This window comes from Candoia aspera, chromosome 2, assembly GCF_035149785.1.
Source record: "Candoia aspera isolate rCanAsp1 chromosome 2, rCanAsp1.hap2, whole genome shotgun sequence".
Taxonomy (NCBI): domain Eukaryota; kingdom Metazoa; phylum Chordata; class Lepidosauria; order Squamata; family Boidae; genus Candoia; species Candoia aspera.
Window position 1 is genome coordinate 7,129,390 of NC_086154.1, and position 13,821 is coordinate 7,143,210.

The 13,821-nt window shown below is 44.5% G+C and overlaps 1 protein-coding gene across 1 annotated transcript in view; it reads left to right on the forward strand.

Moving 5' to 3' along the window:
• LOC134489780 (vomeronasal type-2 receptor 26-like) overlaps positions 1-13,821 on the forward strand; it is a 31,963-nt gene continuing 18,142 nt past the window's right edge. Inside the window, exon 1 of the mRNA XM_063292644.1 lies at positions 1-279. Coding sequence (XP_063148714.1) covers positions 1-279 — 279 coding nt within the window. The remainder of the gene's footprint in view (positions 280-13,821) is intronic.

Consider the following 13,821-nt stretch of genomic DNA (forward strand, 5'->3'; position numbering starts at 1 on the left):
ATGTACTGGAAAGTTCTGTCCTTCCTTTTTGCCATTCAGGAGATCAACAAAGATCCCCACCTCTTACCCAACATCACCCTGGGCTACAACCTCCATGACAACTTTCGAGACAGAAGAATGACTTTGGATGCTCTGCTGGACCTGCTTTCCACTGGAGAGGGCAATGTTCCCAACTACAGCTGTGGAAGGAAGAAAAACCTGCTGGTTCTCCTGGAAGAGGCCAACTCTGACCTATCCATCCTCATTGCAGCCACACTGGGCATCTACAAAGTCCCACAGGTGTGTAGAGGGAGGGTGGCTTGGAGTTTTCCCCAGATGAGACTTTTTCTCAAAAATGTCTCACAAATGCTTTGAATTTGTGGATTAACAGTCTTGAACTCAAGATATTGATACATGGATGGATAGATAGATAGATAGATAGATAGATAGATAGATAGATAGATTGATTGATTGATTGATTGATTATGTGCCATCAAGTTGTTTTTGACTCTTAGCAAATACATAGATAGATTTTCTCCATGACAATCTATCCCTAACCTGATCTTCCAGGTCTTCCAAGGGAGGCCTCTTTGGCACTGCAACTGAGTCCCTCCACCTTGCTGCTGGTTGTCCTCTTCTTCTCTCTCCTTCCATCCAACTCTCCCAGCATTAGAGCAGTCAAGAGGCTGGTGGGAAGAGGTGTAATATTTGAGTTTTTTGTTGTTTATTCATTCAGTCGCTTCCGACTCTTCGTGCCTTCATGGACCAGCCCACGCCAGAGCTTCCTGTTGGTCGTCAACACCCCCAGCTCCCCCAGGGATGAGTCCGTCACCTCTAGAATATCATCCATCCACCTTGCCCTTGGTCGGCCCCTCTTCCTTTTGCCTTCCACTCTCCCCAGCATCAGCATCTTCTCCAGGGTGTCCTGTCTTCTCATTAGGTGGCCAAAGTATTTCAGTTTTGCCTTTAGTATCGTTCCCTCAAGTGAGCAGTCTGGCTTTACTTCCTGGAGGATGGACTGGTTTGATCTTCTGGCAGTCCAAGGCACTCGCAGAATTTTCCTCCAACACCACAGTTCCAAAGCATCGATCTTCCTTCTCTCAGCCTTCCTTCTGGTCCGGCTCTCACAGCCATATGTTACTGCAGGGAACACCATTGCTTAAACTATGCAGACCTTTGTTGTCAGTGTGATGTCTCTGCTCTTAACTATTTTATTGAGATTGGTCATTGCTATTCTCCCAAGGATTAAGCGTCTTCTGATTTCCTGACTGCAGTCAGCATCTGCAGTAATCTTCACACCTAGAAATACAAAGTCTTTCACTGCCTCTATGATCAATCAAGCTGGTTACCATAATCTTGGTTTTTTTCAGGTTTAGCTGCAAGCCAGCTTTTGCACTTTCTTCTTTCACCTTCATCATAAGGCTCCTCAGTTCCTCTTCGCTTTCAGCCATCAAAGTGGTACCATCTGCATATCTGAGACTGTTAATGTTTCTTCCAACGATTTCAACTCCAGCCTTGGATTCCTCAAGCCCAGCATGTCGCATGATGTGTTCTGCATACAAATTGAATAGGTAGGGTGAGAGTATACAGCCCTGCCGTACTCCTTTCCCAATCTTAAACCAGTCCGTTCTTCCGTGGTCTGTTCTTACTGTTGCTACTTGGTTGTTATACAGATTCTTCAGGAGGCATACAAGATGACTTGGTATCCCCATACCGCTAAGAACTTGCCACAATTTGTTATGGTCCACACAGTCAAAGCCTTTAGAATAGTCAATAAAACAGAAAGAGATGTTTTTCTGAAACTCCCTGGCCTTTTCCATTATCCATCGGATATTGGCAATTTGGTCCCTAGTTCCTCTGCCTTTGCTAAACCCAGCTTGTACATCTGGCAATTCTCGCTCCATGAACTGCTGAAGTCTACCTTGCAGGATCTTGAGCATTACCTTACTGGCATGTGAAATGAGTGCCTCTGTTCGATAGTTTGAACATTCTTTAGTGTTTCCCTTTTTTGGTACGGGGATATAAGTTGATTTTTTCCAATCTGATGGCCATTCTTGTGTTTTCCAAATTTGCTGGCATATAGCATGCATTACCTTGACAGCATCATCTTGCAAGATTTTGAACAGTTCAGCTGGGATGCCGTCGTCTCCTGCTGCCTTGTTATTAGCAATGCTTCTTAAGGCCCACTCAACCTCACTCTTCAGGATGTCTGGCTCTAGCTCACTGACCACACCGTCAAAGCTATCCCCGATATTGTTATCCTTCCTATACAGGTCTTCTGTATATTCTTGCCACCTTTTCTTGATCTCTTCTTCTTCTGTTAGGTCCTTGCCATCTTTGTTTTTGATCATACCCATTTTTCCCTGGAATTTACCTCCCATGTTTCTAATTTTCTGGAAGAGGTCTCCTGTCCTTCCTATTCTATTGTCTTCTTCCACTTCCGCGCATTGCTTGTTTAAAAATAATTCCTTATCTCTTCTGGCTAACCTCTGGAATTTTGCATTTAATTGGGCATATCTCCCCCTATCGCTGTTGCCTTTTGCTTTCCTTCTTTCTTGGGCTACTTCTAGTGTCTCAGCAGACAGCCATTTTGCCTTCTGGGTTTTCTCTTTCTTTGGGATGTATTTTGTTGCCGCCTCCTGAACAATGCTGCCAACTTCTGTCCAGAGTTCTTCCGGGACCCTATCTACTAAGTCCAGTGCCTTAAATCGATTCTTCACCTCCACTGCATATTCCTTAGGGATATTAGTGAGCTCATATCTAGCTGATCTGTGGGTCTTCCCTAATCTCTTTAGTCTGATCCTAAATTGTGCAAGAAGAAGTTCGTGATCAGAACTACAGTCAGCTCCAGGTCTTGTTTTTACCGACTGTATAGATGACCGCCACCTTTGGCTGCAAAGATGTAATCAATCTGATTTTGGTGTTGTCCATCTGGTGAAGTCCATGTATAAAGCCATCTCTTAGGTTGTTGGAAGAGAGTGTTCGTTATGCAGAGTGAGTTGTCTTGGCAAAATTCTACCAGCCTATGTCCTGCTTCGTCTTGTTCTCCCAGGCCATGCTTACCTGTAATTCCAGGTGTCATTTGACTGCCCACCTTAGCATTCCAGTCTCCTGTGATGAAAATAACATCTCTTTTAGGCGTGTTGTCCAGTAGGTGCTGCAGATCCTCATAGAACTGCTCTACTTCAGCTTCTTCAGCATCTGTGGTTGGGGCGTATATTTGGATCACTGTGATGTTAGATGGCTTGCCCTGAATTCGAATTGAGATCATTCTATCGTTTTTTGGATTGTATCCAAGCACTGCTTTAGCCACTTGACTATTAATTATGAAGGCTACTCCATTTCTTCTGTGGTCCTCTTGTCCACAGTAGTAGATCTGGTGGTCATTTGATGTGAAGTGGCCCATTCCAGTCCATTTCAGTTCACGGACGCCCAGAATGTCTATCTTTAATCTTGACATCTCACCAATAACCACATCCAGTTTGCCGTGGCTCATAGATCTTACATTCCAGGTTCCAATGGTGTGTTGATCCTTAGAACATCGGATTCGCCGTTCACCACCAGCACCGTCGGCCGCTAACCGTCCTTTTGGCTTTGAGCTAGCTGCGTCATCACGTCTGGGGCTAGTTGAACTCATCCTCTGTTCCTCCCCAGTAGCATTTGACCATCTTCCGACCTGGGGGTCTCATCTTCCGATGGTATACCAACATATCTCTGGTTGTACTGATCCATTTAGTTTTCATGGCAAGAATACTGGGGTGGGTTGCCATTACCTTCCCCAGGGATCGCATTTAGTTTGATCTCTCTGTCATGACCTTCCCATCTTGGGTGGCCCTTCACGGTTTAGCTCATGGCATCATTGAGGTGCTCAAGCTCCAGCACCACGACAAGGTAACGATATTTGTGTAGAGTGAGCCAAGAACCGTGTTTCACTAAGAGAACTTCCTTGAAAACCAAGGTCTCCTCTTTCATTGTAACAACCACCATATTGACACCAATTCTCATGCTGCCATAAAGGCTAAAACAGCTATAACAGTATCTTTATTTTATGATTGAAAACAGGAACCCTAATCAGTGCTTGACAGCCACTGAGTGACCAAATATAGTATAGTAGTGAATTATTTATACTTGGCCAGATCTCAAATTATTCATGCTGATGTACGCTGCCACCTCTCATAAGAGGAGGCTTGGATTTCCTCTTATTTTTAGTCCTCTGAATGTCCATTGATGAGATGCTTGTTTACATTCTCTGCATTTCTGCTGTCCCATTAAGTCCAGCAAGATAGGTTGGAATCATCCCGCCATTATCTGAGCTCTAACACTACTTTTTCAGTACCTTGCGGTTTGGCTTCATTCTCATCAATGTATCCTAAAATCCATCACCTTCTTGTCCTAGCAAGAGAATTTGGGGATCATCCTTACTTCCTTTGCCCTACTCCTAATCTGAACCTCAAGCTTGGTCTTGGGAATCTTCAGTAAATACCGAGAAACTCCCATCGTCAAGGCCAACAACCAGGATGTCTCCTACATCCTCCTGGTCTGCCTCCTGCTTTCTTTTTTCACCTCCTTCCTCTTCATTCGCCGGCCAAAGAGAGCCACCTGCCTTCATCGACAAACAGTCTTCAGCATCATCTTCTCAGTTGCTGTCTCTTCTGTCTTGGCCAAAACGATCACAGTGGTGTTGGCCTTCCTAGCCACCAAGCCAGGGAACGGAGTGCGGAGATGGCTGGGGAAAGGTTTGGCCAACTCCATCATCCTTTCCTGTTCGCACATCCAGGCTATCCTTTGTTCCATCTGGCTAGGAGTCTTTCCCCCATTCCCTGATTCTGACATGCATTCACAGCCTGGAGAGATCATTCTGCAGTGCAATGAAGGCTCCACTCTCATGTTTTACATTGCCCTCACCCACATGGGTTTCCTGGCTGCCATCTGCTTCACGGTGGCTTTCCTGGCTAACAACCTGCCTGGGGCCTTCAATGAAGCCAAGCTGATCACCCTCAGCATGCTGGTCTTCTGCAACGTCTGGGTCTCCTTTGTGCCCACTTACCTGAGCACCAAAGGGAAGTACACGGTGGCCGTGCAGGTCGTCTCCATCTTGGCCTCAAGTGCTGGCCTGCTGTGTGGCATCTTCATCCCCAAGTGCTACATTATTTTATTAAGACCAGACCTGAATACAAAGGAGCAGCATGTTGTGAAGACATAAATCACGATACAATTTCTTCTCAAAGTCATGATGTCATCTTCATTCCATACCTTCCCCATCTCTGAGACTGGAACCGAATACTAAGCACCAACTGATACCTAAAAGTGAAATAGGAAACTGATCCTCATGAAATTTTCTTGGCGGTATAATTCCCACCCAGTGTTTTAGATCAATATTATTTTTAGGGGAATAGACTATTTCTCTCGTTCTTCTCTCAATGGTCTCATTATGCTAAAGCCTAATTTCCCACTCTTTCTGAATCAATGTCTTGTAAAAAACAATGCTGCATTGTGGGTGTTTTACTTTTGTTGTAAGCTGCCATGCATCTGTATGGAGTTGAGTGTATATAAATCAAATAGTAAATATACATACATGCATCCAGCTGGCATGTCCCCCTTTCCCTGGGAAGAGCCAAAGAGAACAGACGCCTCCAGCGAACTTTGCCCTTGCTATATAACCTCAGACAGAGATGCTCAACATTAGACATCAAGATGATCGATCTCGCAGGCTAACTGTGTTTCTCTGGCTGATCCAACAGGTGGAAAAGTACCAATCGAAGCAAGTATTTGCAGCTTAGGGTTGAACTGTGGAGTCCTTGGTGCTCTCTGAGCCTTGTTGTTTTCTTGCAGATGTTTCATTGCAGGCTAGGCAACATCATCACTGCCTAGTCTGGCAATGAAACGTCCACAAGAAAACAACAAGGCTCAGAGAGCACCAAGGATTCCATCGGTGGAGAAGACCATCTGCACCCCTCTGCCAGAAGGAAGATCTGAGCTGGAACATTCCACTCTGGGTCTTGTTTCTGTAAGTGCGCACTGCAAACCACAGTGATGGAGAGATGAAACGGGTCTCACGGTGTCACCATACACCCCCCAGCCTTCTGTACTTGCACATCAAGGAATGTCCTGGGGTTTGCATGGTGATATCACAAGAAACGTTTTGTCATTCTGCCCCTTTGCCTCTGCCCCACATTCCTGCCAGCATGGAAGGAAGGAGCAAGTGATGAAGGACGCATCCTAGTGCTGTGATACAATCTTCTCTCCTTCCGTAGTTTCATCTGATGGTAAGAACGAAGGAATGGAGTTTCCATCATTGCATGTCTTGTCACTTTGGCAACACTGTGATTAGGAATGCTCACCTTGGGTGGGCTGCTCCAGGAATGGTAGATTGACGAGCAATCACCGACTGAATTTGGACAAGAGGCCTTTCTTTTGTCTTGTATGTTCGGTCAGCACTGCAGCTGGGGGGGGGGGGCAAACTGTTGCAGATGCTGGGAAAGCCTTTAGCCCAGGAGAGGTCAAAAAAGTCACACACCAAGCATTTCTATAAAAATAATTTATTTACAGAAAACAAAAACAAAAGCAAAACATTTAAAGGACCTAGCTCCCTTTTTGGAGCAAGCCTTGCTGAGCTACATTTCCAGCAGAGAGAAAAAGAAGAAGTGAGAAGACAAGTTCGGGCAGGATTCCTCCCCTCCCCCCAGGCTATGAAGCACGTGAGAGGAGACAATCACTTGCAACCTTTTTCACTCAGCCAAAATGACTAGGCACAATAATCTATTAGTAGGAAAACCTCAACACTCCCCTTTTTACACTATAGATTAAGTTGCAAACCAATCTTCTCTGACAACTCTTTGTGTCTTGGTACAGGAAGAGGTTTGGTTAAAATATCAGCAATCATGTCTTTTGATTCACAATATTTTAACATTATTTCTCCTTTGCTTATCATATCTTTGATATATTGATATCTAATATCGATATGTTTTGTTCTACTTCTGCAGGCTTCAGATTTTGCCATAGCAATGCAAGCTTGATTATCCTCATACACAGTTATAGGCTGGTTCACTTCCATGCCTATGTCTTTTAACAAATGTTTAAACCATGTAACCTCATTACAGGTTTGTGTTAGAGAATAAAACTCTGCTTCTGCAGTGGAAAGAGCAACAAGTGTTTGTTTTCTAGAATGCCAGCCTAAGCTAGATCCAGCAAATTGAATTAAAATCCCAGAAGTGGATTTTCTGTCACTGACATCTGCTCCCCAATCAGAATCGGCAAAAGCCTGCAATTTCTCAGTTCCAGAGGCATTTAGCATCAGGCAATAATTCTTTGTTCCTTGCAAATACCTCATTAACCTCTTCAATGCTGCTTTTCCAGTAGATGTAGGCTTCTCTACCTGTCTACTTAAAATGGCCACAGAATTTGAGATATCTGGGCGAGAATGATTTGCAATGTACAGTAAACTTCCAATTGCAGATCTATAGTTCTCTGCCTCAGTTAATTGAGTTTCTCCTGTATCTTTCTGAAAATCTATTATCATCGGAGTAGAGACTGGTTTACAGTCTTGCATATTAAAATCTTCTAGGAGCTTTTGAATTTTACTACGTTGGTTTAACAGAAAGCTACCATCCTTGTCTCTGTGTACTTCCAAACCTAGGTAATTGGTCACAACTCCAAGGCTTTTTAATATGAAATGGCTTTTCATGCAGGCTTCAAAATCAAGCCTTTGTTTTTCTGTTGATGTGAATAGCAGCAAATCATCAACATAAATGCACAGATACATACAGCCTTGTTTGTCCTTCTTCATATATACACATGGATCTGCTTGTCCTTTTTCAAAACCAAAATTCTGCAGTTTTTCATCTACTTTTTGGTTCCAGGATCTAGCAGCTTGTTTTAACCCATAGATTGACTTCTGCAGTTCACAGACTAGATTCTCCCCTTTTTCATAGCCAGGGGGTTGCTGCATGTATAATCTGTGGTCTAAATCACCATAGAGAAATGCAGTTTGAATGTCATAGTGGTTAACTGACATTCCCTTGAGTGCAGCAACTTTTAACAGTAATCTAATTGATTCACCTTTAGTAACTGGTGCAAAAGTCTTGTCAAAGTCTAAATCTTTCCTTTGAGTGAACCCTTTTGCAACCAACCTTGCTTTATATTTTTGGATTTTGCCATCAGCATCCCTTTTCAGTTTGAAAACCCACCTACAACCCAGACAGCGTTCATTGGGAGGTAGATTTACCAGTTTCCATGTTTTATTTTCTTTCAAGGATGCTAATTCCTGTTGCATGGCAGAATGCCAATTTTGTGCAATCTCAGGTGGTAAAGCATTCACTTGTTCTAAAGACTCAGGTTCTGTGAATATGTGAAAAGCCTTTACTGTTTCAGCCTGAAAACGTGATGGAGGAACGCCTTTATTACTCCTCTGAGATCTGCGAGGTAATACAGGGCTTAATTTTTGACTCCTATCACTTTCCTGAGAAGCATCTATCTCATCAGACAGATCTTCAGTTTGCTTTTCTGGTTTAATGTCCACATCAGGCAAAAGATCACCATCAGCAAGTCCTTGCTGTTCTCTTGTGGTGGTCAGTTCAACTGGAGAGCTAGAATTTAATCTCCCCCAGTTTTGTTCAGCAAAAGAAGCGCTTTTGCTAATTATTAATTTCTCTCCCATTATGAACCTGTAGCTCCTCTGGCTTTGTTCATAGCCAACAAAGATGGCTTTCTTTGTTGTGGGGCCTCCTTTCCTTCTCTGCTGTTTTGGAATGTGAACCCATGCAGTGCTACCAAACACTCTAAGATGGCTTACCTTTGGTTTCACACCATAAAACAAATGGAATGGAGTGTCCTGAATCATAGAGTTATACAACCTGTTCTGAACATAACAAGCAGTCAATAAAGCTTCTCCCCAGAACTTAAAACATAATCGTGAATCTTTTAACATGCATTCCATCGCATTTTGCAAGGTTCTGCCCTTTCTTTCAGCAACACCATTTTGCTGAGGGGTGTACGGGTTAGAAAGAATTTGTTCTATCCCTTTTTCCACTAGGAACCTTCTGAATTTGTGAGAAAGGTATTCTCCTCCTCTATCACATTGGAGTGCAGATACAGGCCTAGGGAATTTTCCATTTGCCCATGTCACAAAACTTTTAAATTTCTCAAATGCCTCATCTTTATGTTTTAAGATGTAGATAAATGTGTATCTTGAGAAATCATCAATGATGGTCATTGCATACCTTGCTTGTCCAAGACTTGGAGCAAAAGGACCAATAATATCAGAGTGTACAATTTCCAAAGGTCTAGTTGTAACTCTGTCACTGTGCTTACTCACAGGAGCTTTCAGTGTTTTGCATTCTTTGCAAACTACACAATCTAAGTATTTATCACAGGGTTTTATCTTTAGGTCAGCACACAGCTGTGGCATTTGTGCTATATACTTGTAATTAGCATGACCAAGTCTCCTGTGCATCAGGTGTACACATTGGTCATGATATGGTGTGTTGCCAACTGCAGCCTTGCAGCTTGGCTTCCTTGCATTTTGCACAATGTACAAGGAGTCTTTTAACATACCAGTAGCACACAATTTCCCATTTTTACGTATCTCACAACCATTTTTCTTAAATGTTATGATATACCCTGTTGCAGCCAATTGTGCCACAGATAAAAGGTTTGATTGTAAATTTGGCACATACAACACACCTTTTACAGTTTCTCCTAAGCAGGATAAATACAAGTCACCTTGTCCCATAATTTTGGTGACAGACCCATCAGCCAAAGATACACTTTGTCTTTCAGTTTTAGACAGTGACACAAAAGAGCTTTTACAATTACATAAATGACAACTGGCCCCAGAATCTAACACCCATACATCAGAATTACCCTTCTCAGCAACCTGTGCAATTTGGGTTGTCTGAAGAGCCTTCTTCTGTGTTGCCCTTGTGTTCTTCTGCTCTGTCTTTCTACTCTTGGGTCTCATGGCACAGTCTCTTTGCAAATGTCCAGCTGAACCACAAGTGAAGCATCGCTGGCTTGCTAGCGCTGTGGCCTCAGGTTCCTTTCCCTTCTTTTCCCTCATTTTCTGGTCTTGCAGCTTTCCAGAAGAGATGGGGGGGGATCTTTCCTCTCTCTTCTCCCATTCAGCGAGTAAGCGCTGTGTAACATACGATGGGGTGAGGTCTGCTTCAGGCATAGCCTCCAGGGTACAAATCAGCGTGTCCCACGTTTCATTTAGTGAGGACAGGAGGATATAGGATTTTGTGAGAGGTGTAAATTCCATTCCTCTCTCCTGCAACTCAACAAACAGCTGCTGAATATAATGCAGGTGCTCAGGAAGGCTATCTCCTTCTGCAAGGTAGGCTCTGTACAGCTTTTTCGTCAGAGTAACTTTACTCCCTGCTGTTGCCTTTACATATAAGTCTCTCAAAGCGTCCCAAAGTTGCTTTGCAGACTGCATGCCTCGCACGTGGACTAGCTGATTGTCCTCAACTCCCAAGATAATGGTGGCTCTAGCCCGCTCATCCTGTCTCAGCCATTCAGCATTGGGATTTTGGGGGGTTTGCTCACCAATTGGCAGCCAAAGATCCTCTCTGCGAAGATACATTTCCATCTTCAGGGCCCAATTCAAATAGTTGGTCTCTGATAGGCGCTCCAGAGGCATCACTGAGGGCTGGGAGGTAGCCATGGCTTCTTCCTTCTTCTGCAAGTCACCTCAGCTAGCTTCTTTGTCCTGCAGACCGGCAGTTGCTGGAAAATCTCCAGGTGGCTCCAAAGAAAATCTTCACAGGTCTTTGCTACCTGCCTTTAAATTGTGCATGAGGTGTGGAGTTGATCTCTCTTTTCTCTCTGGGTTTTACTGCGTTTTTTACTGGGCACATAACCTGTTGCAGATGCTGGGAAAGCCTTTAGCCCAGGAGAGGTCAAAAAAGTCACACACCAAGCATTTCTATAAAAATAATTTATTTACAGAAAACAAAAACAAAAGCAAAACATTTAAAGGACCTAGCTCCCTTTTTGGAGCAAGCCTTGCTGAGCTACATTTCCAGCAGAGAGAAAAAGAAGAAGTGAGAACAAGTCCGGGCAGGTCCTCCCCCAGGCTATTTTGCATGAAGCACGTGCGAGGAGACAATCACTTGCAACCTTTTTCACTCAGCCAAAATGACTAGGCACAATAATCTATTAGTAGGAAAACCTCAACACAAACAGCACTGGGGGGGGGTGCCAAAATGGGCACAGATTCCATGTTTGTCCCGGGTAACACAGATCCTAGTTGTGGGCCTCTGTTTGGTGATGGCTGTTCCTTGAGTTCTTCAGGCCCTTCAGAGGCTGCTGAAAATCTTGAGCTATGGAACTCAATGGGATGACTCTCCCTGTGTCCTGGCAGGGCAGCTCAGAGCTAGCTGTTCATCCTCTCCAGAAAAAGGAGCATTTCCAAAGCACGGATTATACTTAATCAAAAAATCTTCCCGAACACAATGCTCTCTGCAAGAAGCTCATGCAGCAATTGTTCTGGCTGTTTGACCCCTCATGGATCTCCTCTGTCTGGCCTATTCAGCCTGATTCTCCTTGCTCTGCTTTTAGTCCTGAATCCTTCCTGCAATTCACCCGCTTTCACTGGTGAAGCTGCCAGCCTCTTTCCCTCCTGAATGGCCAAGAGAGCTGACTGATCCTCCTGGACTGTTGGCACACCTCAAGCTGCCCCTCTACCAGTGGGACTTAAGGGGGAGGAATCCCAGTGGGCCACAGTGGAGTAGGGAGAAAAGCCTGGTGGTTTCTCCCTTGACCTCTTCATTACTCAGGAGTAGATCTTCTATCTAAACCTCTTGTTCCCTTCATCTCCTTAGGCTGCCCTGTCTAGTTCTCCTTCAACTTCCTCTTTCTCCTAGCCATTGCTCCAGGGTGAATCCCTCCTCCTCCACTCCATCCCATCCCAGGCATGGCTGTGTTTGCGGGTCTCTGGTCCATCTCAGACTCACAGCTTTTCATACTTTTATTAACTCTTCTAAGTTTCTTTTCCTGTCTCTCTCCTCTTGCAGTCAGACCCCCTGTCTTCTACAGGTCCCCAATTCTGTATCTAACTGTGGAACAGCAGCCACCATCAATTTCCACAATCTCTCCTTCGGTTAACCTTTCTCTGAGGATCCTATCTCTCTTACTTCTGACTTCTTCTAGTTACAGACTTAGAAACCAGATCCTTAGCTCACAAATTAACTTCCTTACATCTCATGTCTCTTCGCTGGACACTTTGCAGCAGACTTTAATCCTTGTATTGATTTTTCCACTCTACAACCAACTAAGCTACAGATAGAAGAGACTGAGATGGGACTCCATCTTAAGTTTTTGCTTCTTGTATCTGGGTCAACTGCTTTAATGACTTTTTCTTAAGAAAGGAGACATTCAACATATGCTTATGAGTTTGATTTGTATACTCCTTTCTACCCAGAGAGCACTCAGTATCTACATATCTAAGATATGCCTGTATATCTTTCACATTGGTCTAGCAGATGCACTTGGGGATGTCCAGAAACAAGACCAGGTAATGTAGTTGTCTCAATTCCATTCAATATTGGAGGACAAGATGGTTTATAGGATGAAGAACCTGCATGCTTGGAGAATATTTAGGAAGAAATGCTTTGAACCACAGATGAGCACAACACCTCTCTGCTGTTCATTCTAGCCGCCCAACTTTTTCCAGGCTTCCCCATGAGCTCTCTCACTCAAGAGTCAAGCTAATAAGTGGATTCCTGAAAGCAGTGGGTTTTCTATGTCGATGAATCCTGAAGAAGAAGAAGAAGAAGAAGAAGAAGGAGAAGAAGAAGAAGAAGAAGAAGAAGAAGAGAAGGAGGAGGAGAAGGAGGAGAAGGAGGAGGAGAAGGAGGAGAAGGAGGAGGAGAAGAAGGAGGAGAAGGAGGAGAAGGAGGCAGCTAAACCTAAAATGAACATCAACAACAAAGGCAGAAAAATGCCAGGCACAAAAGCCAAAATGGCTGCAAGCCCTTCCTGCCCCTGGTGGGGAATCCCAGCTGGGCCTTGGGAAAAAGCTCCAAAGTCCTTCTGAAGATCCAGCCATGGACTCGGTTGGGGTGGACCTTCCATCAGTGGCTTTCCAAGCTGAGATCCCTGACTGGCCTCCAGGAAGGAGCGAAGAGGTTCCCCCCTGAAAGTGCAGCTGGAAACTGGCAAAGGCACAGTAAATGGCAAGATGCCACCAGGGTGCACCCAATCGGACGCAAAGGGGTGGCCCCAGGGCTAGTACCTTTTCTTCATGCATGAATCCTAAAGCCGGGATTCTGGATAACTGGGGAGTATCCCTAGTTGAGCCCTTATCTGCAAAGGGTGATAGAAACAATCTGGACAGCTATAGTCCTTTTAACCGTCTAATATTTAGCAAGTTAGGTGCATGGTACCTCTGTATATCTTCAGCAAAGGATCGTTACCTTGTCGTGGTGCTGGAGCTTGAGCACCTCAATGATGCCATGAGCTAAACCGTGAAGGGCCACCCAAGACGGGAAGGTCATGACAGAGAGGTCAGACTAAATGCGATCCCTGGGGAAGGTAATGGCAACCCACCCCAGTATTCTTGCCGTGAAAACTAAATGGATCAGTACAACCAGAGATATGTCGGTATACCATCGGAAGATGAGACCCCCAGGTCGGAAGATGGTCAAAATGCTACTGGGGAGGAACAGAGGACGAGCTCAACTAGCCCCAGACGTGATGACGCAGCTAGCTCAAAGCCGAAAGGACGGCTAGCGGCCGACGGTGCTGGTGGTGAACGGCGAATCCGATGTTCTAAGGATCAACACACCATCGGAACCTGGAATGTAAGATCTATGAGCCAGGGCAAATTGGATGTGGTTATTG